A 27,761-nucleotide genomic window follows, 5' to 3' on the forward strand; every position below is an offset into this window, starting at 1 on the left:
GACTTTCTATGTTGCAGCTTCATCAGAGGTGGGTTTCAGCAGGTTCTGACCAGTTCTGGAGAACTGGTAGCGGAAATTTTGAGTAGTTCAGAGAACTGGTAAACACCACCTGCCCCTGCCCCCATCTATTCTCTGCCTCCCGAGTCCCAACTGATTGGGAGGAAATGAAGATTTTACAGTATCCTTCCCCTGGAATGGGGAGGGAATGGAGATTTTACACTAGACTTCCCCTGCCATGCCCAGCAAGCCACACCCACAGAACTGGTAGTAAAAATTTTTGAAACCCACCACTGAACTTCATACACTCCACATAGTCAATTTTTAATATAAAATTAATTTTGGAATAAGCAGAATAGATTAATAAATTGTCTTTTGGCATTTGCCGCTTTTGTGAAAAAGATGTATAATTCTGTTAATGGAATGCACATTAAAAGCAGCCATCTGGTTTGCAACAGGCTTTTTGAGGCCTTTAATTTGGCTAGTAAAGCTTTCTCTGACATTGATGGAGACCAAAAGAAGGAGCAGCCCAGAGCTGTCTTATCAGTGAAATGGACAGCTTATAAATTTAATAACTAAATAAAAATAAAATAAATTGCAGCCAGAATTTATCCCATATTCAAACCTAATTATTGATAACTATTTCTTATACTATGTTTGCTTTGAAATTGAATACTTGAATTAAACTAAAAATTTAAGTTGCTAGGTTATACTCCAAGTTGATTGTGCTTTTATAATTTATTAATATCTTTATTTGCATTTGTGTACAAAATTAAGGTTATGTGTGATTAATTTATCCACTTGTCACAATGTTTAATCAGGTCCAACTCTCCTTCGTTGGTATAGTTCGTATGTCTTGCTGCTTGCTATTAATGGGATAACAGAGTGTTTTACATTTGCTTCAATGTCTAAAGAAGAAGTGGACAGGTAATGTAAAATTGCCACAGTTACCAAAAGTTAATTTTAATTCTATATTCTCCGTAATTTTGAATGAGGAAGAGAATCCAGTTTGTAGAATCTCAGAATAAGTAATAGCTTATTAAATTTGATAGCTATGGATAAGAAAAAGCATTCATTTACACGAGGAATTATTCATGCACTGAAAGATCTAATCCAACTGAGAAGTTTACTGATTGTAGATAAGTAGTTTATATACATAACTCACCTAGTCCCTGAAGGTTCACCTACATGTATAATCAATTGGAGTTGAAGGATTTATTTTAATTAAGCTTCTTAAAGTTAAGTTAGGGGTGTCCCCACTAAATGAAATTGCCCGGGTATTTTGAGGGTTGAGAATCAACATGATCCTGGGTATGAATCTTCTATTCTTCCATTCATTCCATTCGTTCTTCCATTTAGGCATAGGAGATATTCATGAGTACAATTCTCAAAAAGGATAATGATTTGTGAATTATTTATAGTAGATAGTTTTCTAATAAAACTACTTATGACCGCAATTGAGCCTAAAACTTCCATTGCTAAGCAAGATAGTTAAGTGAGTTTTACCCCTATTTTACCACCTTTCTTGCCACAATTGCTAAATGAATCACTCCAGTTGTTAAGTTAGTAGCACGGTTGTTAAGTAAATCTGGCTTCCCTATTGACTTTGCTTGTCAGAAAGTTGCAAAAGGTGATCACGTGATTCCAGGACACTGGAACTATCATAAATATATGATGTATATATATGGTGTAGGGTTTCCTGCCTAGGCAGGAGGTTGGATTAGAAGACTTCCAAGGTTCCTTCCAACTCTGTTATTCTATTCTATTCTATATGCTAGTTACCAAGTGTCTGAATTTTGATCATGTGACCATGGGGATGCTGAGATGGTTGTATGTATGGAAAAAAAGTCATAAGTCATTTTTTCCAGTGCCATTGTGACTTCTAACAGCCACGAAATGAATGGTTATAAGTTGAGAGCTACCTCTATATCAAACGGCTGAATTTCAAATCTGTAGGATAGAATCCCAAGCTGTATTTGGGGGGGAGATGTTTGTTCAATTGGTTAGAATCATAGCTATTTGCGGTCCTAATAAATAAAACTAGTTTCTTGGTGCAGTTCCTATTGCATATTTATTTGCCTACAGCATAAAGCAACTCAGCTAATTATAACAGAATTTATTAACTGATCCTCATTATGTATAACAATATTCGATACTGGCCTATTTTTAAAGAAGAGTTGAGAACATTCTAGTTATAAACTTTTAATTAATTTGTACTGTATGTGCCTGATCTGTATTTGGAGCAGGGAAAATAGTCAATGAACAAAGGCTTTCAGAGCTGTTCAAGCCATAGAATCTTACTTAAAATCTTTGAACCTGAAGGAGCCCTGGTGGTGCAGTGATTAGAATGCAGTTTTGCAGGCTGACTCTGCCCACAGCTGGGAGTTCAATCCTGCCGCGTTCAAGGTTGACTCAGCTTTCCATCCTTCTGAGATCAATAAAATGAGGAGCCAGATTGAGGGGGCAAATGCTGACATTTGTAAACCGCTCAGAGAGTGCTGTAAAACACTATAGAGAGGTATATAAATCTAAATGCTATTGCTGTTGCTAACCTTTGCTTACCTGCTTCTGAAAGTTAGCTGACCCACCCTGCTCTTTTCACTAAACCTTAGAAAAATTACCATGGGTGCCCAAAACTGCATTCAAGTGATTTCCCTCCCCCTTTCCTTTCTATCATGGAATGCCTTAAAGTTTTCATGGAACTTTGGAAAAGCTAAAGCAGCATTCTTCCTGTGACTTCCTATTTTGAAACTTTAGGGTCTTGCTAAGGGGCTTACCAAGTGCAAACTACACTACAGCGAACTCACAGTGCTTCCTCTAAGTTTCTGGCCGCTTTCTTTCTTTATTCTTGCCTTCTCTCCAGCAGTCTTTCTGTTGGGTTCGACAATGAGAGAACTTCTTATGTACTTCCTTCCCTAAAAAAATGGGGCACATTCAGATATATCTGCCCTGAAAATAACCCATGTTGAACTGTATAGCACAGTCAAACATCAGCATATGAAAATTTGTTACGTCATAAACTTTTTTATGATAACTTTTATGTAATAAAATGTTTTATACAATTTTATAAAATTCCATGCAAGGCATGGGTCCCAGATTTTGAATGCATTGTTTAAGTTATTCTGTTTGGTTCAAAACATTTTGCCCTATGGTGCACTGTTTACCCAATTGAAGGTTACCGGAAAAAAGAGCTTTAGTAGTATATAGATAGGCTTCTCTGCCATTTCCAGTCACTATTCAGCATGAATATTTCTTATATAGCAATAGCACTTAGACTTACATACCACTATATAGTGCTTTACAGCTCTCTCTAAGTGGTTTCCAGAGTCAGCATATTGCCCCCAACAATCTGGGTCCTCATTTTACCCACCTTGGAAGGATGGAAGGCTGAGTCAACCTTGAGCCTGGTGAGATTTGATTTGTTAAACTGCTGGCAGCCGGTGATCAGCAGAAGTAGACTGCAGTACTGCACTCTAACCACTATGACACTGTGGCTCATTAATATATTATAGTATATAATATGTAACATATGGTTAATGTTACATAATATATTATAGTATATAATATGTAACATATAGTTACTGCTAGATATGGTCCATTATGTTTATGAAACTCTTTCAAGGAAGAGTATACATTGTGACTTGTTTTTTTAGCAGTCAGTGAACACTTAACTGATTCATTTTCCAATAAGTAGCCATCCACATAGCTAAAATATTCAGATTTTCAAATATTCCTAGTGATCCATCATTGAAGTTTTTTATCTGTATGGTGTCTTTTAGTCATATTATTCTGAGTGGTGCATTATGTAAATTGACAGGGATAAAATAAAATGCTAGTCCACATCAATGGTTTATAAAATGGCACTGGGAACTTAATGATAGTCTTTTTCAATATATAAAATGCAAAGTCTTAAACGAAGCATAGCCATTAGTACAGTATTTACTTCTCCACCATTCACTGGTGTGATGAAACAAATAAGATGCTAACCTTGGTCATCGTGAGCAAACTCACTCTGCTTGATTTTGGATGCCCTGACCTGTATTGATTCTGATCTTTAAACCTTGTACTCACTCCACTGACTCTGCTAGAAACAGAACAATTATTCGTGAAATTGTACATTTCGGTGAAAGGGTGAGCCTTTAAAGTGCAACTCCTTCTTCGGAGAATAAGCTTCATCATAAAGGTCTGCCTTAGGTCTTTCTGTTATGGCTGGAACTAATTTCAGTACTGCGACTGGCATAATAATAGCTGCCAGCCTAATGCTAACTTTTCTCTGACAGCACCATATGTTGTGGCGATCTTGTACATAAACAAATAAAACTTTGCTTCTAAACTTTATAAGTAAATAACACTTGTTCAATGAACCTTTTCTGTTTTTCTTCTGCTGACAAAATTCTGATGCTACATATGCTAACTTTATTGACTAAGGATATGTCTCTTGTACATTTTAGTCAAATGTAACTTTATAAAGAACTTATCCCAGTGAAAACAAATGATTAATTAAACATTTTAACATTTTGAATTACAAATTTAAGATAATATAGGCTTCTCTGCAAATTCCTGTCACTGTGCAGCTTCCATAATTTTGTTTTAAATTGACTTTTGATCAAGTAAAATACATTTCAGAGAGTTGTAAGATGTGATTAATTGTACGTTCCCAGTAAAGCTATCCTCTAGTGTGAAAGGCAAAAACCTTGAAGATGTTCATTACAGCATTCTAGTTTAAGATCAGAATAATATTGAATTAATCCTCATTTTCATGAATTTGTTATTAATTCCCACTTCCCATGCATGGCAGTCTGTGCATTAAAGAACTTCCTTAGGCAGCATATGAGTGTGAGAAAAGCAGAGACATTGAAATATTAAAAGGATATTTAAGATACTAGGTTCAGTTTGATCAGTGGCATAGCAAAACAGTTCTCTGTAGATAAAGGTGTTGACAGAGAGAAAAAGTACTGTTACTAAATATTTAATTTTAAATTGACATAAATAGATGTCACTGTTTACAAGCTCATATCCACATAACAGAAATATTAATATTGACAGGCAGTCTTTTAAAAACACAATTACTATTCAATGCAAATTTGTGGCTGCCTTTAGACTGTCTACTTTTCAGTTCAGTTTTTAGACTTCATCAGCTTTTCAGTAGAGCCTTTTTTATTAAAAAAAAGTTTAATAAAACTTATGATGGTTACTTGTGTGTTGTTATTAATATCATCCTTATATCATCTCATTTTATATCACCTGGTTTGGACATAATGCCAAACTACTCTTCAGTATGACATACACAAACTCTCTCTCTCTCTGGATGTATGTCAAGAGATCAGACATTTTTAACTTTCTGTTCTACTTACGATACATACTTTTATCATTATAGCTAAGTCCAAAACTAATGTTAATCTTTGTAATAATAGTTAAGGGACTAAGTCAGTTTAAGCAGCTGTGGATGGTAATTGATTTTCTCTGCCATAGCTTTATACCTCAGTTTGCTATACTTTGGGTGTAATGGTAAATTGTGCTTAAATTGAATACAGGCCTGAAAGCTTTTAATCTTTTTGAGGCTGCAACAAAAGATAGAAAAGAGAGAATTAAAAAAAGATACAAAAACTCATAATTTAGTATTGAATCTCAGTGAGGTTTGTACTTACAATAAAACATTTTCTCAATATTCAAAGCAGTGCATATACTGTATCTCACACCTATTTATAATGTGGATATAATCTGTGTCTCTTTCATTTTGAAATAATCATCTTAAATGTATTTTTTCGCACAATAGTCAATAGGAAATGCGTTTTTCTTCTTTTAAGTTTTTGGAAGGTGGGGTGATAGATAGGAGAAAACTGGAACTCACCTACTATATATATCTACAGTACATTACAAGATGTTTCAGCAGTGATCTGCTGGTTGTTTAGGTTCCTAGCCAATGAGACCCGCATATGGAATGAGTTAGAAGTTTACTTAAAGTAGCCTAAAAATAATTCCATCTCTAAGATCTTAAATTACTAAGATGCTGAAATGGTGTAAAATGTTTTCACTTCTTTCATTTTTGTTTTTAGGTATAACTTTGTTATGCTGGCTTTGTCCTTTGCATTTTTGTGCATGTCCTATTTCTTGACCTCTTGGCTAGGAAGCATAGGATTTGTCCTTGCCAACTGCTTCAATATGGGGATCCGAATTTTACACAGCCTCCACTACATCTATAGATACTTCGGATGCAGCCCTTACAGACCTTTGAAGGGCCTTCTTATTTCACGATTCCTGGTGGTTGTTTATCTCATCAGTGGGATGAGCACTAAGGTTTCAGAGGTGGGTGATATTTTTTTCTTCCAACTTTGTTTCATTTGGACAAAGCAGGTGACTAGCACTTCTACCATTTGGACTGGAGAGTCACTTTGTGAAGTTCCCCTTTAACCCACTAGGTCAAAATAGCTGCATCTTCTGAATTTGTCAACCTAAAAGACCCTTTTCTGGGTTTCTGAGCCTAGAGAAAAAAGTATTGTTAAATAAATTGCATCAGTCGTAATAAGTAAAGTGAAGAAATGACGTATATATAGATCATATTTGCAAATACATCTGAATGAATGTGGTGTCTGTTGCCATGTATTTAGTGTGGTCTGCATCTACCTATGAAATAGGTGGCACATGGTTCATGATTTTTATTCCATAAATGGTTCAGAAATAATGCCAATAGGAGATCAATTATCTTTATTAAAATGATTTTAAAGGTTTGAACAAAGCTCTGTATCTGATTATCATGCTGCAGTGTCTCTAGCAGCTTCCATTCTGTTAGAGTTGTGAATGGTTTTGGATCAGACATTACTTTTAAGTGATATCTGAACTATATGAGCCATGGTGGCGCAGTGGTTAGAGTGCAGTACTAGAGGCTACTTCTGCTGACTGGCGGCTGCCAGCTGCCGGCTCCCTGCAATTTGGCTCCATCCTTCCGAGGTGGGTAAAACGAGGACCCAAATTGTTGGGGGCAATATGCTGACCCTGTAAAAACCGCTTAGAGAGGGCTGTAAAAGCACTGTAAAGCGGTATATAAGTTTAAGTGCTATTGCTACATAAAGGTAAAGGTTCCCCTTGCACATATGTGCTAGTCGTTCCCGACTCTAGGAGGCGATGCTCATCTCCATTTCAAAGCCGAAGAGCCAGCGCTGTCTGAAGACGTCTCCATGGTCATATGTCCGGCATGACTAAATGCCAAAGGCGCATGGAAGGCTGTTACCTTCCTACCAAAGCTGGTCCCTATTTTTCTACTTGCATTTTTTATGTGCTTTCGAACTGCTAGGTTGGCAGAGCAATTTTGCAAGAAAATGATTAAGAAACAGGTTATAGCCTGTAGGTGATATTATCTTTCCTTTACCTTTGAATCAAAAGCACTAACCTGGTAGTAAATTAGGTTTGCTTTTGTTGTCATAGTAATTTCAGTTTCTTTTCTTTATAGGTGTTTCTGTGCTGTGATAAGGGGTGGATGGCCAGATTAATTCATGTCACAGTTGGAGCACTTTGCCTTATGGCAACTCTCACGACAATATTTTTCACAGAGACAAACCTAATCCATTTTGTTAGAATGCATATTTTATCAAGATATTCCAAAGAACAATTAAAATAATGTTAAGTATGCATTTGATATAGGCATTTGTATTTAAATGGATAATTATTATACAAAGATTTATAAAGATGTAATATTTCTGATGATTATCTGATTGAAATATTGAAGCAGACATACAGGGAATCCTCACTTAATGACCGGTCATTAAGTGAAGATTCCCTGTATGTCTGTTTCAATATTATCATTTAGCAACCGTTCAAAGTTACAATGGACAGCACTATGTACAACCTGGTTTTGAAGTTCAGATGACTGTACTCTCCTCTGAGTTTATGGAATTGCATTTTGGGTACTTGGCAACCAACTCACAATTATGGCTGTTTACTGCATCCTGCAGTCATATGACTGCAACTTTTGGCATTTTTATTCTTGGTTTCTAACAACAACAAAAAAGCCCATTGGGGGAAACTGGTTTATTTTACAACCATGGCATTAAGTTAATGAATATGGTGTTTGCTTACAACTGCAAAAAGGTTGTTAAAAACAATCATGGTCATATGGTGATCCTTTAAACAACTATCATGACTTAACGACCATAATTCCAGGGTCAATTACATTAGTAAGTTGAGGACTACCTGTAGTTGGTGACAAAATTAGGTTTTGAGCCTCAAACATTTTAAATTGACAACTTTGCCAGGTGCCAGCAATTTGTGAATGGAGTTGTTTTCTAAATATATTTTATGCTGGAGGTTACTGCTTTAGAGGGTTTTGGTTGTTTGGAATGCCTTTTAATTATTTATACGGAGGAATTTAAATGTGAGCCAGTGTAGTGTAGTGGGTAACGTGTTGGACTAGGAATGAAGAGAGTCAAGTCCTGCTCCTCAATTAGGCATGGAAGCCAGTTGGGTGACTTTGAGCCAGCCATTCTCTTTCTCTGTTTAGACTGCAAAGTTAAAAAAAAATCTACTCACATCAGACCAGTGGAGTAAAATATGGTCCATAACCTTCAACGAAGAGGATTTCATTAAAGAGTCTGTGAGGACTGATGAATTGATTTGAGATGATTATAAAATCATGAGGGAAATATGCTTTTATCTGTTGGATGAAAACTGTTTTGTTAGTGGGAAGGGATAACTAGATATTATTCAGGAGTTAGAATAGTAATTTAACTGTACTGCTAAAGTAAGCGTAAAGCAAACATATGGGGATTTTTTTCCTTAAAAATCATAATTGATTGTCAGGGATTTTACTTCATTTTTATACAATACTTAAATATTGCAAATGCAAATATTAATATATTTTATAAATATTTGAAATGTAACATCAAGTGTTATTTGCTATAATATTCTATTCTATTTTTTAAAAAAACAATTCATATGAAACCATGTTAAAACATAATATTTAAGAGGAATAAGGAAAATTAGAAAATTAGAACAAAAGCCACATTAAAGTGTTAAAAAATAAATCTGGAAAGACTGATATACTGATATCTATAACTCTAGCATGGAAAGCATTAGTAACATAACATTTAATGTTATGATTATCTTGCATCAGTAAATAAAGCACAAATTTAAGTGTTTCTATAAAACATGCAGCTAATATGTTTCCTTCGATTTCAGATATTACAGTTCAGTAGCAAAGCTTCAGGTAAAGCATGCTTTGTTAAAGTCTCGGGCAATTATGTATCATTACATCACTTGGGATAAATATCATTAATCTTTATCATGTTCAAGCTCCAAGAAACCTTTGAAGACACGTTCAATTTGTTTTCTTGAGTAACAAGGGAGTGGCATTTTCAGAAGCAATAGGAATAGCTGATCTTCCCATGCCATATTCCTGCTCAGAGCCATAAATACTCTACAATAGGGGTGTCAAACTCAAGGCCCGTGATCTGAATTCGGCCCATGGAGTGCTTAGATCTGACCCATGGGCCTGCCCTGGAAACAGCAAGAGATCGGACCGCGGTGCTTCAGTGCTCGGGCCACCAGAGATGCCCCCAATATGAGTGACGTCGAGCTGGCCATGCCCACCCTGGCCACGCCCATCCAGCTCCCCGAGGTCAAACACAACCATCAATGAAATCGAGTTTGACACCCCTGCTCTACCATCTCTCGCATAAACTACTCTGCTATTCCACAGCATCCTTAGTTCATAGTTGTAACTTTAAGGGGTGAGAGGACTTCTAGGCTCAGAAGGACCTAGTAAACCTAGTTTTCTCTCTGCCTCTCTTTGCTGGTAATATAGGAGTATTGGATCATAGGAGCCACGTTCTGTATTTGTTATTTATAAATTTAATTTCAGTGTTCTGAGTTCATAACTGTTACTTTAAAATGATGCGCTTTTGATGAACTGAAGGCCTTTTCATTCCTGAAAATTGTTTCCATGTTCCTGTGAAAGATTGGCATGCACAGGATGTATTCAATCAAAGGTTGGTAGAAATATTGGCTTCTGTTTCCTACTATAGAATATATTGCTGCTGCTGCCTGCTAAATTTACGACTGTCCTTTAAATAGCCTCCCCAAAGGAGAGGATCTCTCCAAATGTGTTTGATTTTAATATCCATCATTCTCAAGAATCTGTCTATGTGATACATTTAAGGGTGCATGGGATTGAGACTGAGTTTGTAAGAATCAGAATAAAGTATTTCAGATTAGTTCTCTTTTAATTTGATAAAATAATCTGTGTTTGGATTATTTTAGTAACTGTGTATTAAAAATATAAATGCTGAAACTCAACATTCAAGTGAGTAACCTTCTTTGGACAGGGTAGGAATTCTAAGGTATTTTACAATTATGTTTTGTGGTGTGATCTAAGCAAGACATTTAACGTTATTAAAAATGAGATTCCTAATTTCATTAGTTGTGGTTATTAAAGTGTCAATGGGACATAAGCACAGACCAATATGGATTAGGCACAAATATTCAAATGGCAAGAAAGGCTATAGATTGATTGTATGTGCTCTTGACATTGAGAATAAGTAAAAGATAAAGGCTTACATAACCAGCAAGCATTTTTGAATATATTGTCAATTAGATGAAATAGCATTCTTTTTTCTGTGTGCACAAACCTATCTATCTATCTATCTATCTATCTATCTATCTATCTATCTATCTATCTATCTATCTATCTATCTATCTATCTATCTTCTATCATAAATAGGTTTTATATATTTTTTTTTACAAAATATATTTTAATAAAGCTAATTAAAGATGAATAATAGCAGAAATATGTTTGGTGAAATTCAGAAGGGAGGCAATTGCTGATATCAAATTGCATCTTCTCTCACTGTTCATTTACTTAATGGCAATCAGTTTTACTATTTCATTTTAGTTTTCAAATAAGAAGCCATGAAATATCAGGGGAATGCAGCAATAATGAACCAAATTGATCCAGTAATGAAATACTATTTTAATAGCATATTAAGAAGCTTGCTTTAAAACCAGTAACAATGAAGGAAATTGGTTCAAATGATGCCTACTCTTTAGAAGTGGCTCTCTTTTTACATGGCTAATTCATGAAGGTATTTACATTTATTAACTTTTGCCCTTGGCAAATGTAGCTCTTGAGATGATCTGCAAACAAATCATTTGGCAATGTTTGCACGGCTGAATGAATGCTAAGGATAGAATTTCTAGTGCTTCCCCACCTTAAAAATTCATATGGCTGTGCACTTTTCAAAAGTTTAATTTGGTTTTGAAATGAAGCAAATGGTTGTTGGGCTCACTTGGATATGTTGGTACTGAAGAGATTACTCATGCAGTTAGGAGGATCTTTTTCTTGGCTGTTGTGATCAGTTCTGCCCACTCAAGGCTGATGCAGTAAAATCTTGGTACCTGAAGCCCAGAGTTGCCAGGTGCTTTGCTAATTGCAGCAAAGAATTTGGCAGACTTGCTCCTCTTTGCTTGTGGATTTTGATAAATCAAGAAGCCACTAGCATGGGTAAGTAAAACCTCGATATGGATCTCTCTCTTCTGGATTACCTTGACTACCAAGGCCATGACAGCTCATAAATCTAGGTGCGCTCTATAAAGCACAATGGCTTATGGGTTCAATACCCAGTGTAGAGGTTTGAACAGAACTTTTTTCTTCCTAGCATTTTCCTTCCCAGCAATCTTTGTGTGGGTGCTCAACCTAGTGTTGCTGGTTGTGACAAGAATTGACCAGCTAGTTTTTCACCTGAACCTACTTCAATGACTTCTTCAGTTTCAATAACAATAACACGAGCTACCAACAGATTTAAACTCAATGTCAACCGTTCCAGTTTAGATTGCAGAAAACACGATTTCTGTAACAGAATTATCTATGCTTGGAATGCATTACCTGACTCTGTGGTCTCTTCTCATAACCCCAAAAGATTTACTCAAAATCTATCCACGTTTGACCTCACCACATTCCTAAGAGGACTCTAAGGGGCGTGCATAAGAGCACAAACGTGCCTACCGTTCCTGTCCTATTGTTTCTTCATATATATCAAATAAATAAATAAAAAATAAAAAACCTAATGTTGCGGGTTGAGAAAAAGTGACTGGCCCAAAGCCACACAGCCAGCTATCATGCTAAGGTAAAACTCATAGTCCCTTGGTCTCTAGTCTGGTGCCAAAATTAGTAGGCCAAACTTACTTTCATACAATATTAACTATAATGATTATGCAATTGATGAGTCCCAATAAGAACAAAACAAATCATGCATTACCTACTGATGATAAAGAAATGTGTAAAAACTAATGACTGAGGCAGCTTATGCAGTAACCGAAAACAATTCAGCATGTAATTGACTTCACATCTGGAGGGTAGACTCCAGGTTAATATTTCAATTGTAGTTATGATTATTTCCACTCATTCTTCTATTAACGTTGAATGTCATGGATTGCAGAGAGTAGCTCAGCTCATTTTCTGTAAAGTCATAACAATTCTGGCAGATTTCAGAAAAAAAAAGAAGAAAGCCTATCGGAATTCTAATCCACTTTGCACTCACAGCTTGTGTATTCAGCTTGATGCCAAACATGTCTCTACTGAAAATGTAATTATGCTTTTGAATGTGCTGGTTTTATTCCTCTGATGGTCTCCATCTAGCAAAGTCTTCTTGAGGAGAGGAGCCCATTAAATTCAACAACCTATATAAGGCTGAGTTAGGCCAGGAACAGAACAGGTGCTCAAGAGCTAGCATCTAATTACAAGAACGGGAAGTATTTATATAGAAACAAAAAACAAGCTAAAAGCATCAGCACAAGAAACAAAGGAATTATTTACCCAGGTGAGAACAGTCAGCTTAATTTGTGGAAAATAACGGTCTCCACTGGAACTTCATTGTAGTTGAAGAAAATAGACTGAAAACCTGCATTTCAGACACACATTTGCAAATAAACAGCTTTATTTCTCACTGAACAAGTTAAAAGTAACAAGGAAGTGAGACGTCAGCAGATCCATATACAACTATCTGCACTGATCTTGGGTTCACCAAAGACAGCACAAAGTGGTCCCAGCTTTCTTTTCTTCCTCAGACTTACTCTGGAGAATTGACACTTTGCTCTGGAAAGAAATATTCCTTGTGAACGGACTGGTTTTACTTTCCGGGGATTTTATCATTTTTCTCCCCGTTCTTGTCAATCACAGGGTTGATAATGATCATTTGTCAGAATGGCAGGGGTTGTTTTTCTGGCAAGGCATGTTCTTGCAACAACAAAGACCTGTATGAATCAATACACAATTTGCTGTGAACTGTTAACAACAAGAAATTTGAAAATTCCCCTTAGCCTTCCTCAGATGTCTTAAACTACATCATCAGATACCTTAAAACTACATTTTGTTAGACTCCCCTACCTCCTGGCTGGTTTGCCTCAATGAAAAACACAAAAAAATGTTATCTTGGTTGTTGTTGTTTGTCATCTTCTTTTTCATTTCCACTGCTACTTACAAAAGCTAGAAGAAGCTTCTGATCAGAGGCTACCTGGATGCAAACATGTCTCTATGTGCGTGTTCCTGATCTTGCAAGCACTAGGCTGGCTGGGGATTTCAAGGAGTTGAAGTCCAGAAGCCATTAAATTGCTAAGGTTGAGGAACTCTGAGGATTCCTGGAGTGCTGGGAGAAATTGAGGTAAATTTCTTCAATTGAAGAGTATTGAAGTCAAACAAAACCAATAAGGCAGCCCATATTGGAAGTAAGCAAGATATTAATGGAAGGTTTGTATAGCCCTAAACAGCAAGTTTTTTTTATTTTTAGACCTAGAGGATCATATAATTTTAACTTTGTTGAAACTATGATTAGAATGTAGTATCTTAAAGACCATTTTACTTCAAACCCCCAGCAAGGGATAAATTAGAGGAGGGAGTGCTCTATATATTTGCTGCCTTAAACTTCTGGAGTAATGTGTATGTGTATTTGTATACAACATTTATATATTCATGTTACAATTACAGTAGAATAAGCAGTGATAATATTTGATTTTTTAATGATGGGTTCACATATTCCTTTTCATCCTTGCAATACTAATTAATACATGCAAGATGGTTTCTTAAAATCTCAGTGTGATCCATCCACATATGGAGCCATGAGTAACTTTTGGAGTGAACCAATCTGAACATATTCTATCTTATAATGGATTTTCCATTTTTCTTGTCAGAATTAGTCCTGATCCTTTTAATTTTTATGAACTGGTGTTACCCTTAAGTGCTGCCTGTCAAGATGAGTGAGCCAACTTGTTTGGAAAAGAGATGAAACCCAACTAAGGCACTCTGCAAATATTTATCTAATTCTAGTCTATATGTTTGTTTTTTAATTTGACAAGGCAATGTTTATGTAATGACTGAAACTGAGACCAAGAAAATGATGTGCTGTGAAGTCAAAGGGTGCAAAGCAAATACACTATTCTGAAAACAAATTGGTTCAGCCAGCAAGATTGAAGTATGATGTTTAAAAATATGTGCCCAATCATTTTAATCAATTTCATAAATTGCTTCTGTGGGTTTGTTTTAAGTTTTTCTGTACCTGTGAATTAGGTGTGAAGAAAATGAGCCACTGAATATAACGTTGCTTTGTCATGAAAGCAGTTGATGCTGTCAGTGAATTTTGGCTGGAACAAGAAAAAAGATAAGATATAATGCCCCATTTGTAATATGGCAACATTTGGCTGGAAAAACTATTTCTTGATTTAATTGTTTATCACAGTACGTCTTGGAATATTATCTGTTGTTCAGATATTTTAGTTTTGCTGAGCAAGGGAGAGAGGCAATACAATCTGTGAGTTATAAATAAGTTTGCCCAGTTGTATTTGCAATATGTGTAAATTACCACTAATCATACATACCATTTTCAGTGTGCACTTATTGTCAATTGCATGCTGCTATCAAATATAAATATCAAGTGTCAAAGTTCAAATTTTGAAATATAATATATGAAAGCTATCGAGTATTTATCTGGTGATAATTTGCAGGGAAAAAAAGGGTCAGAAAAGGTTATAGATTTAAAGTTTAGATTGGTTATTCTGCTTCTTCATCTATCTCGTCCAGCTCTCTTTTAAACAGCATTGCCTGAACACTGAAGGCTAAAATCAGCTCGAGGAACACTGTCATCAGGAAATTGATGAACTACACATGGGAGCTCAACCATCTACATTGTGCACATGAGCTTTGGCTTTGAGCATCTCTGCAGCAGAGTATGTGCTTCAGGGTGGGGCACATCTGCACATGTGAAACAAGTTGATATCGCCATCAATGAAGCAGTATATTTAATGACAGGTTGTCTCAAACTGACACCAACTGAGAATATATATCCTCTCGTTGGTATTGCTCCACCTAAGATCAGGAGAGAAGTAGCATCAGATGCTGAGAGAACTAAGCAAGAGAATGATTGACATCCTCTGAATGGACATTTGCCCCAAGCCTCACTGACTCAGATCTAGGAACAGCTTTATGGGAAGAATAAACATTCTTGAGGGTATACAAGAATAAAATCTAATTAAAAGATGGAGGAAGGAAACCATTGAACAAGGAATAACATTAAAGGAGGATATGGCTGAAGGATCTGACCTCCCTTATACTACTTGGAGCAGGGGTCTCCAACCTTGGTCCCTTTAAGACTTGTGGACTTCAACTTCCAGAGTCCCTCAGCCAGCAAAGCTGGCTGAGGAACTCTGGGAGTTGAAGTCCACAAGTCTTAAAGGGACCAAGGTTGGAGACCCCTGACTTGGAGGACCCTGAATGGCTTGAGAGTTGGAGTGCCTAAATGTAAAACCAATAAGCTCAAGTGGAAAATCGTAGTAGATAACAACATGCTATGTGAATGTGGAGAGACACAGAGCCTGGCCCATCTACTGGTATGTTGGCTACTACCAGAATCATGTACTGATAATGACTTATTTTTGGCCAATGATAAAGTCAAGAAAGTGGCTTCATTCTGGCAGTTTTAAAGTTTAATCTAGCCACAAAAGAAGAACCTGTCTTGTATGTTTTACATGCGGCTAAAAATATCCTAATCCCTGGCCAGCACAAGTCAGTTCCAGGGCTGGCTGTGGTATATGGAAAAATAATCCATACATCCAGGAAGGTGTATGCAGAAAAACAGTAGCAAAATAATAGATGTATCTTGAATGGATTGACATGTTTTATTGTTCAGGAGGAAATATTTTTGTCTTGAATCTGCTGTATTTGGTACTCTGCCTCTTCTCTACAATTGCTTCCTCTCTGCTAAAAGCAATGGCTCTTTGCCATCTTCAGTCCTCTTTTTGACAGTAGTATAAATATATATTGATTAAAGTCACATTTTTTTCTCTTTGAAATCAATAACCTTTGAATAACATTAGCTGGAAACTGTAACAAACACATCCAACAATGATGGAATGTTTGCTGAGGTGAAAGAAGCTCTTTATGTAGAAACTTCCATGGGTAAATGTGGATGAATCCTAGATTCAGGGCTGTACCAGATTTCTCTGAGTAACCAAGATGGAGAGGGTGGGATTTGGCTATGATTTATTGGGATTCTAGCCTGGAAGCAGCATGCCAGCAATGCAGTTATTAGATCACGTTGACTGGATTCATTAATGTGATCATTTTTTAAATTCCCCTTTCTTTCCATACACTAGGTTCATTGCATTGTGAGGATATTAAAATGACTTCCATTTCAGTGAATTTAGCTGGAGGCAAGTAGACACTTCGGAGGCAAGTTGTGGCCTTGTTGGGTGGAATATCCGGCTAATAGTTAACATTTTCCTCATGATGTATTTCCTGTGAAATAGGAATTATAGGTAGGACATAACATAACATAACATAACATCAGAGTTGGAAGGGACCTTGGAGGCCTTCTAGTCCAACCCCCTGCCCAGGCAGGAAACCCTACACCATCTCAGTCAGATGGTTATCCAACATTTTCTTAAAAATTTCCAGTGTTGGAGCATTCACAACTTCTGAAGGCAAGTCGTTCCACTTATTAATTGTTCTAACTGTCAGGAAATTTCTCCTTAGTTCTAAGTTGCTTCTTTCTTTGATCAGATTGTGGGCCTACCTATATGTGGGCCTACCTATATGTCAGGGTTGATCAGATTGTGGGCCTACCTATATGTCAGGGCTATGTCAGGAAATATAACTGCTCAAGCCTGACATTCTTGTCGGCAACATACCAAATGTTAAAGATATTCCTTTCTTACTATTCTAGCATTTACTTGAATGTGGATATGCATGGAACCTATGCATATAAGTATCTTATATAGCATTTTGGGGGAACTGTTATTTTTGTTTCGGTAGAATTTACTGTAATCAAAGTGATGGTGTACAATTTCCATTAACTTAATTTCACTACCTTTCATATAAGAGATATTTGCTTTCTAGCACATTGTGCGTATTCTGTAAAAATGTTCTTTGAACATGAGGATGGAGCAGTTTATACACATCTCTCTCTAATCCAGAATTTAGCTTGTTATCAAGATATCAGGTTTATTTTCCCTCCCCTTCCAACCTGATGCTTGTGTAATAAATGCTAAGAATGTGTGAAATTGCAGGAAAGAGATCCTGGTTTATATCAGCCTGTTCTTTTCCATTCCTACTGCATTTTTCATATCTAGCTTCAATTGGCTTTTGGTGAAATTGTGTTGTTGTTACCAAGATCAGGAAACAAAACTCATTCCAACATCTAGAGTCAATGTCAGGGTTGGGTTTGGACATAGACCAGTGGTGAAATGCAGCTGCATCTATCCCGCTCGGATAATGGCTCGGGCGAACCGGTAGCACTGGCAGCAGGTGACTCCGCCCACCCGTCTGGACAGCATTGTGCTCCATTTCTGACACTCTGCGCATGAGCTAAGTGAGTACCCGTGTGTGCTCCTATTTGCGAGCCAGTAGCGAAGATAAGTGGATTTCACCCCTGACATAGAGAAGGAGTTTTCTCTTCAGCCATTGCTCAGCCATACAGCTTGATTACTGCCTTTCAAACAGTAACAGGCTCTGTATCCAACCCACATTACAGAATAGCCTGAATATAAGAGGAAGATCATGGAGAAATGATACAGTAAAAAAATAACTATTTCACTGAGTGTGTATATCTTTTTGATTCATCACTGTATGTTTCTGTACCTAGGCATGTATATTCATCTTGGTTTCTACTTAGACAAGTAGTATTAATGTTCTGAGCTTTTCTAAGAGATCCTTGACAAAGGATAACATTTCACCTTGATTTTATTTTGTTTGTTTGTTTCATTATTTTTGCCACTCGGTTGGATTGCATTTGTGCAATGGGAAGTTGATCATTTGAAACACAAAAGGAGCATTGTGTTTCTTCTTACCCATTCGGTTTTTTTAAAAAGACAAAGTTCATTTACTTCATTATTTTATTTCATAAAGTAACTGCATAAGTTACCACAATAGGACTGCAATAAATTACATTTACTGAAAATAACAGCAATTAATTTCCAGATCATTTGGCTGCAGTGTTTTCCTATATATATAATAGAATTATTCAAACATCCACAAACAGCTTATACGCTGTACTAGAGTGAATTAAATCAATCAAAAATTAATTGCTTCCAAAACATCAGCACCGTCTTCTGGGATTCGTTGAATTTCAATAAGTCACAATAAAGTCATATTAACTGATGCAGCATAGAATGCAACAATTACCAGTTGCTCATAAGGTAAGTTTTATTAACTAAGCAGACTGGGTAGAAAAATGAGAGAAAAGGAAAAAAAGAAAGAAGGTAAACATCAGGTAGTAGTTACTGATATTAATTTGATATAATACATCATGTTTATTATTTGCTTGTTTAAGATTTTTGTGCCTGGAGATGATTCATAGGGGACTGAAAATGTCTATTCATTCTCAGAAGCCTCTGAGTGCGAGTACAGCATTTGGTGATTTTACGCTCACTATACCCATCTGCGGAGAGCTCTTTCATTATCTTCAGTGCTTCCAATTTGTTTATCCACAACCACTACTATTTATAAAGCCATTGGAGCCCTTGCTAGGAGTTTCCCTGTTTTTCTCTGCTTCCACTTACCTGCTGAAGGATGGATAGAAATGGCACTAAAGGAGCTCTTTCAGCTACGTTGTTAACGGCTGTCAGAATGAAGAGATGTTGCAGTAAGACTCATTTGCAGGCTTGTATATTCATTTTTAAACATCCCACTTGAATCTATTACACCTATGGAATCATAGCTATAGAAGATATAGCTATCTAATCTAATTTCTGTTATCAATATATTTATTGTTACTTGCTCTTGGAAATGCAATTATGTGAAAGCTGTTCCATATCAGACCAATCAAGAAATAATGCTATAGATCTCTTTTAGGATTGAGCATGAAAGGACCAGTGCGAGCTGATCAATACCTTGAAAGTCGGGGGTCACTAAGATGTCAGACTGAACTATTGCTTACATCGAAGGAAATATTTATTTATTTCATACTCGTAGTTTCCCTAGGACAGGGGTCAGCAACCTGCAGCTCTGGAGCCGCATGTGGCTCTTTCACCCCTCTGCTGAGGCTCCCTGTTACTCAAAATATGTGTCACAACTGGCAATGTGTGACACCCGCCGGCACGTAATTTATTGAGCTTTTTAACACCTGGTAAGCCAACCATAGATAAATCCAAGAAAAGAGTGTTTAATGCAACTACATATGCGAGTTTTGTGGCCGCTCAAGAAATAGTCAGGCACCGGAAGGGTTTTGTGGCTCCTGGTGTTTTCTTTTCTGTGGGAAATGGGTCCAAATGGCTTTTTGAGTGTTTAAGGTTGTAGACCCCTGCCCTAGGAAGACCTAAAGGAGTATAGTCTCCATTTGACATTTGCCACATGCTCCAAGGGACTAAACTGACTGGTGATTAGTGCCTTCTCACATGTAAGTCCTTTGATGTTTGATATTGTGTTACTAATTTGATCATGTAAACGGACATTTAATTATAGTAGATAAATTATACAAGGTTTTCTATAAACAGGTAGTCTTCAACTTACAATATTACAACAGTTCATTCAGTGGTGGTTCGAAATTACAGTGTTGCTGAAAAAACTATGACAATTTTTTACATGACCTTTGCAGCATCCCCATGGTCACGTGATCAGAATTCAGATTCTTGGCAACTGGTTCATATTCATGATGTTACAGTGTCCTGGAGTCATGTGATCCTTTTTGTGACTGCATGATTGTAACTTTGTTGCTTGCATCCTTGTGATTTATATTAATATTGATTGTTTCCTAGTATGATTTGATTGCTTATTGTACCATATGACTGTCACTGGGTGTTGTACCTTGTGATTCTTGACAAGGGTATCTTGTCTTTTTATGTATACTGAGAGCATATGCACCAAAGACAAATTCCTTGTTTGTCCAATCACACTTGGCCAATAAAGAATTCTATTCTATTCTATCCTATTGTGATCTTCTGACAAGCAAAGTCAATGGGGAAGCCAGATTCACTTAACAACCCTGTTACTAACTTAACAAATGCAGCGATTCACTTAACAACTGTGGCAAAAAAATGGGACAAAATTCATTTAACAAATGTCTTGCTTAGCAACAGAAATTTTGGTCTCAGTTGCCGTAAGTCAAGGACTAACTGTATATGCGTTTTCCAGTATTTGAAAATGTTGGGATAAAATTTGCATAAAGCTATTTTCTGAAAGGGAAGAACAGAGCCATTATAGTCTTTTGTGTTATCCAGTGTTTGTGAGCCTATGACTTGTGATGTGTTAATACTACAAAGAGATGAATTACTTAGCTTTTGACTTTATGACCAAAGCTGGAATCCCATCTCTTTCTGTGTTAATTAGACTTCAATTGATCTTGGTTGGGATGTTTGTGTGGTAACGAAGATGTACAGCTGAATTACTGAAGATCTGAGAGATGCAGCTAGTTATGTGGGGTTGGTGAAAGGATGTGTCTGCCATGTATATTTTCCCACCCAGTCTTGCAACCCAACAAGACACATATGCCTATTGAAGGCTTAAGAGTTTCTATTTGAATGACCAGTTTTTTCTGGTTAGTTTTTCCAAGCTAGTCTGAAACTTGAACTTTGAGGCAGTTAATTCCCACCCACCCTCCGCTATAATAATGACTTTATTTTAATTTTGGTGCATTATGCACAAAAATGGAAGGACGCTTCAATCCCCACAATGGCTGCAAAAGTTGATGGAGTTAGTAGAGATGGCCAAGTTGACGGCTTTGATCAAAGAAAACAACAACAACAACACAAGCACATTTGTTTCTACTTGGAAACCACTTCTGGACTTTGTGCTTGAGGTGGAAAACCCCCCCAAAGCTTTGGTTTTACTGCTTAGATAGATTTGTTATAGAAATGGATAGTTTATTTTTACTATTTTGTAAAAACAAAAAGTTGAGTTTGATGTTACTGCCTTATTCTACTGCACCAAAGGAAGTTGGAAGTTAATACCTTTTTTCCCCCTTTTTTCTCTTCTTTTCTACAATTCTCCCTTCCCTTTTCCCTCCCCTATTTGCTTTTGTATTTTTGTATTTTATATCATAACTAATAAAAAATTGGTGCATTATGAAGTTAATTTTGCCATTGCCCACCCATTCTTCCAGGTCAGACAAATGGCAGCTGAATCTGCAGAAGGAATGAGGGTGTGGTGAACATCTCAAAAGGAGCCGTCCCTAGTTTATTGATCTATATAGGTGAGGTGGGAGAGATGCACTTTCAGATTTGCAAGATTCTGTTAACGTAACCTTATAATAAAGTTAGAGCTAGTACTTCTGAGTGTGTTTCTTGTCTGGACTATCTCAGAAGAGGTATATTGCTAGAAATAGCAATAGTAATAGCACCTAGACTTATATACCTCTTCATAGTGCTTTACAGCCCTTTCTAAGCAGTTTACAGAGTCAGCATATTGCCCCCAATAATCTGGGTCCTCATTTTACCCACCTCAGAAGGATGGAAGGCTAAGTCAACCTCGAAATAGTACATTACTTCCACCATCTTAGTCCCTATATTAGTCTACTATACTCGTCGTAATGGTGCCAGTTTGTTGTAGTGGTTAAAGCATTAGGCTAGGAGTCGGGAAACTTGGAGTTTTAGTCCTGCCTTAGGCACAAAGCCAGCTTATTGGACCTCTGTCAATCCTAGAAAACAGGCAAGGGCAAACCACTTCTTAAATCTTGCCAAGGAAACTACAGGGACTAATCCAGGCAGTCACCAGGAGTCCACACTGATTCAAAACAAAACAAATCTCCAACTATTGAGAATATATTTTAATTTGACTAGTTTCTGGAATACTAGGGTTATGTAATTTAGAGCACAATAAAATACAGTGCATTCTGAGTTGCATCTGTGGCTGATTTTGAAAAGCTGAAAGGGCTAGACTTTGTTTTCAAATTCAGATACAGATTCAAATTCTTGGAACTTGTTAGTCTCTATAGGAGATCAGCAGAAAGTCCTAGGACTGTAGACTAGACTGGGAAGTCAAAATCATCCTGAAAGATGGCACATATTTACAAGAAAATTACATGGGAATTCCTGTGAAATTCCAAGAAACTGAGCTTCACTCAAAGAAATTTTAATATATATGTTAATTATTTAATTAGTTACAGATCATCATTTAGCAATCCTAGATATTTACAACAATGATGAAATTTTATAGCCTCTCATTTTTGACTTTTGCAGATCTGTAAAGCAAAGAAAAACTGAAGATCATAAGCACCATTGCAGTTTTACTATTGATTGCTTTGTTTAACAACTGAGTTGCCCATCCTAGTTGTGGCTGCTAAATGAGGATTACTAGTGCAGTAGTTTGTAAATAGTTGCTATTTTTTGCAGTTATCTCTTGGATTAACTATTATATTTAATATAGATATTTGTTATGCAAAACTACATACATTTAATTGCTGAGTCCAAATATTTCATATTTATTTCCTGATTCCCATTAGTTCCCTTGGCTGACCTTAATAAAATTAAAATTCTATCCTTTTCTCATATGCCTTTTTGATAAAATTAGAAGCAATGGGAAAATAATCTATTCTACCACTGTTGCCACTGAACTAAAATGGTTTGGAAACTAATTCTTCTAATGTATTACATTTACTCAGAGGTTTACTTTACTCAGAGGTTTAAGATTTCTTCATCATATAATTAGTGCTTCCCCTTCCCTTCCCTTCCCTTCCTTTCCCTTCCTTTCCCTTCCCTTCCCTTCCCTGTTCTTAATCATGCTGGTGAATGGATAGACATTTTTGTGGTCAATTTATTAACCACATTTTTGTCCATGAAAATTTGTGGGTCAGCTTATAAACATTGAGTTGGCATGATCTCAGTTGCCTTTGAATCTTACTGACTGAGTTCAGCACTGGACAGCTGCCCTCCACTCCTACCAAATATCTACCAAAAGGATGGAGGGATATTTGTCCTCATTTGCATTATAATGGTTTCTAGCAAGATACAATAGCCACTTGTGGAATTCCAGCAGATTCCAGTGGAAGCTGTAGGTGAAGGAACTTTACAAGAAAACAAAAAACAAAAAGTGCTGGTGAGTGCTGGTGCCGGACATCATATGAGGGCAATAAAGGTAAAGGTAAAGGTTCCCCTCGCACATATGTGCTAGTCATTCCCGACTCTAGGGGGCGGTGCTCATCTCTGTTTCAAAGCCAAAGAGCCAGCGCTGTGCAAAGATGTCTCCGTGATCATGTGGCTGGCATGACTAATATTAGTAATATTATATTACTATATTAATATAAATTAATATATTAATTAGTAGCAATATTAGCTACTAATTACCTGGCAGTCTTCCCAGATCATTGGGAACTATAGCCCCAATAATTCTAAAACATCTGATGGAGAAAGTTGAAACATATAATACTGTTCAATTGTTAGAATTAATTATTTTAATTTTTATCAGATGGGAGGCTGCCCAGGAACCTTGCAGAGACATGGGTGTTGCAGGAACAGCTGGCTATCCATCTCATAACAAGCCTCCACATGTCTCACTGCATTGACGCTGTTAAAAATAAAGTTCTTCATTTTATTCTTTTACCATAAAATATAAAATGTATTCTGGCATTTAATATTTCATAACTTTATATAGAGATACATTTTCCGGGCTGTAGAAAGGATAAAGGTGTCTGATTTGCATTAAAGTTTAATGGAAGCCAGCCCTTCTAGAAGCATTAGAAAAACTTTTCCCTCAGTCTTGAGTATGTTCATACATTTCTGTATCTGCCTGTCTGCCTTTGAATGAATATACTGTAGACTTTCTGTAGCGCATCAGTTGCCTGCGTGAGACATAATTTACAGGTCAGCCTTGACACTTCTTCCACTAGCAAAAAAGTGCTTAGGTTAAGCCCTGATCAGTGGTAATGTAAGAAGTAAGCTGCAGAGATATGATTCTCATGTCAGTGCTTCAGAAAAAGGTGCCAGTTAGTTTCCTTGTACCATGACTGGCCTTGGGTTATCCTCTGGAGGTCTGAGGTTGACATTTCTTATCATGAAGCTTGAACTGGTGATGTTTTTCAAAGCGGTATTTAAAAGACACAATATTTTGAAAAGACAAAAACAAAACAAAAAACACCCACCTTAAAAGAAAATAATGGATTAGTCCTAGCCGCTTACTTTAGCAATTGCCAGAAGAATTTAGGTACTGGCATTGTGCACTATCATGTAGAATTTGAATAAAATGCTACAACTCATCCAACTACATTCCAGTTTATTTTCACAGCAGGATATACAGCAAGGCTTAAGGTATGAGAAAAATGGTGCATTTGTTTTGGATAATACTGATGTGATTTCTCATAAGAATTAGGCATTTGAGGCTATAGATTGATTAAAAATGTATTAAACAAACATATGTTGCTATAAATAAATAATTTATTTAAATACGTGTGTTAAATAAATTATAAATAAATTATTTATTTAACACATTTAAATGTATTTATTAAAAATTATATGAAAATAAAAGCAGTTTCCAGCATGCTGCCGAATTGAGAGCCCCTTTGTGAAAATGTTTTTTCTAGAGGGAAGAGCATTACTTTTGTTTGTTTTAAAAAGAAAAACTATACGATGCAACTATAACAATTTTCTTGGTTTTGATGAACTTCTTATTAATTGCATGAATTATCATTCAAGCTGTCAATGCAGATGCCTTTTTAATGGGCATGTGAGACCTTTGAACAGAATGTGTCTGCATCCACGAGAAACTAAAAATAGTTTGGCATATTTGCACTATCTAGGTTTTGGCAATATGGGCTTTAGCTGCTGTTCTTTTACAGTTAATGAATTAATTCCCACCACAAAAATGTAAGCATGTAAAAGACTAACATAACAAGTTATTTACAATATGTCGTCCTTTTGTTCCTTCCAGCATAACTAATATTTTATGAGGTTGATCTCTATTTACAGAAGACACAGTCCTAAGCAATGAAAAAAACCCACCACAATAGAATGGATCATGCTTTCTCCATGCTTCCCAATTGTGTGCCATCTATTAAGATTCCACACTTGTTTCTTTGTAGGCAAATGACTTCCTTTTTAAAGATATAGTCCTAAATAGCGTTTGGGTAAATAATTCTAAGTTATTTATATTTATATTTAAAGACAGACGTTGGCATGAAAGACATCTTGCAATTATAAATCAAAAGCCATCATCTAAAAAAATCCCATTGTTTCCATCTATTCTAACACCAGCTTTGACTTTATTTGTCTTATTTTATGTATAAGTCCCAAATAGATATCAGTCCTTGGGCTTCATCCAGAAGTTGCAAAATACATTTGGACAAGTTTCAGCTGTTGTAATATATAGGAGCTTGGGCTTGAGGAAGGCGGACAATCACACACATATTGCCCAGTTCTGAAGTCACTGCATTGACTGTTTTAGTAGCTAATCCTCAAGAATCTAGATATATAAAAGACTGAACAGTTTGAGATCATTTTTTTGAAAGGTTGCCCTCCAGAATGTGTGCCTGTGAGCTTGTGATGATACTAGATCAAGGTTCCCCAGTTATACCACAACTATGTATGGAAGAAATACCTACTTATTATAAGATGCTCTCCTAAACTATTGTAAATTCAAGATATTTTCTGCACACTTTTCCTACTTTATTTAATTTGGATTACTAGTGGGTTGCATGTTTTGGCATTAAATGTGTGTTTTTGGAGTGGGGGAAATGTTTATGTTCGTACTTTTTATCTTTTATTGAATTTGCATAAAACGTTGTTTCCCTTTTATGTTAGTAAATGTCATATTAACAAATTCCTATTAAAATATTGGCTGGACTTGTCTTTTTTAACTAATTTTTTAACTAACTTGTCACATATATGTATGTGGGTGCACAGTATTTGAAAACGAATAACAATTGGAATAAATAAACTACTCTATAAAGTGTGGCATTGCTTCAATCTTGAATCCAAATCAATTTGGTTCTACAATGGCTAAAAACTGAACAACATTCATGAAGTGCAATTTACATCTTATTTTCATCTGGAAGTGTTATGTTCTTTACCTGTTTTAATTCATTTAACTGATTTATTTAGCCTCACTTTCTGATTTACGTGAGATAATTTATAATGACAATATACGATTCTAAGGTGGGTTACTTGAATAATTTTGGCTTTTTCAAAGTTGGATTTACTTATCATTAATGGAAGCATTCATTTAAAATATTATGAAGTTCAAACCATGAGTTTCTGGATTGTATAAAGTATTCTGTGTATATTGATACTGTCAGAAAGTGGGTGTTGTTGTCCAGGCCTTCCTATCCATCCTCTGGAGTCCATTTAAGCTCGCGCCTACTGCTTCAGTGACTCCATCCAGCCACCTCATTCTCTGTCGTCCCATTCTTCTTTTGCCCTCAATCTTTCCCAGCATTAGGCTCTTCTCCAGTGAGTCCTTCCTTCTCATTAGGTGGCCAAAGTATTTGAGTTTCATCTTCAGGATCTGGCCTTCTAAAGAGCAATCAGGGCTGATCTCCTCTAGGACTGACTGGTTTGGTCACCTTGCAGTCCAAGGGACTCGCAGGAGTCTTCTCCAGCACCAGAGTTCAAAGGCCTAAAAAAAGAGGGGGTAATGGGTTTTAATTATGGGTCAGAGAAGAAAAACAATAGAAAATGTTAACAAAACGAATTCTTTTCTTCTATCAGCAGGTGGCGCTAGTAATCTATAAAAAGCTCTTCTTTTCTACAAAGGAAACCCTTTGTTGTGACTTCAGAAACCTGTTTTTTATTTCCTTATGCTATCCTTAATATAATGAAACAATGAAGCTTCTTAATGAAGTAGCTAAATTGATTGCTGACAAATGGGGTCAGGAGAAGTGTGCAATCTTTAGCTTCCTTTTAAATTATTTTAGATGGAGTGCAGGAAAAGGAGCTTCAAGAATAGATGTCAAACCACATCACACGGAAAACACACACTTGTTGCTAAAGAGAATAAAATGGTTTTTCTTTGTACCTGGGGATTTAGTACTGTACGAGCGTGCGCTACCTCTGTCTCACACACAGCAGTTTGCCTTGAGTGGATCAAACCATTTCAGCATAATAAGAGTTTTTGTACGCTTTGATTTTTTTCAGTAAGACATATGGCTTTAAAGCAAACAATTTCCGACCCAACCGCCCCACCATAAAAAAGCATGCAAACTGAAATAAGAATACTAGATAATTTACAAATTTAAAAGCATGAACCATGCCAGTGGCAGAATCTTAGTATTTAGACAAGCGATTCAGAATGCTGTTTCCTCTGCTGTGGAAATTGGTTTGCATACTGCAAGCCTAGCGACAGGAAGATAACATAGCCATTTATTTTTATT

General features: G+C 36.4%; 1 protein-coding gene across 3 annotated transcripts in view; it reads left to right on the top strand.

Annotated features, from left to right (window-relative positions):
- The window catches only part of RFT1 (RFT1 homolog), a 40,160-nt gene extending 17,133 nt beyond the window's left edge, over positions 1–23,027 (top strand). The window contains exons 11-14 of one of the 3 annotated variants that reach the window (XM_058170049.1): positions 819–924; positions 6,054–6,303; positions 21,567–21,656; positions 22,642–23,027. In XM_058170049.1, coding sequence (XP_058026032.1) covers positions 819–924; positions 6,054–6,303; positions 21,567–21,614 — 404 coding nt within the window. In that variant the 3' untranslated portion in view covers positions 21,615–21,656; positions 22,642–23,027. Of the gene's footprint in view, positions 1–818; positions 925–6,053; positions 6,304–7,444; positions 10,400–21,566; positions 21,657–22,641 lie in introns of those variants that run through there. The other 2 variants (XM_058170048.1, XM_058170047.1) reach the window with 2 other exon arrangements.
- The last annotated feature ends 4,734 nt before the right edge of the window (positions 23,028–27,761 follow it).

This window comes from Ahaetulla prasina, chromosome 2 (genome assembly GCF_028640845.1).
Source record: "Ahaetulla prasina isolate Xishuangbanna chromosome 2, ASM2864084v1, whole genome shotgun sequence".
NCBI lineage: Eukaryota > Metazoa > Chordata > Lepidosauria > Squamata > Colubridae > Ahaetulla > Ahaetulla prasina.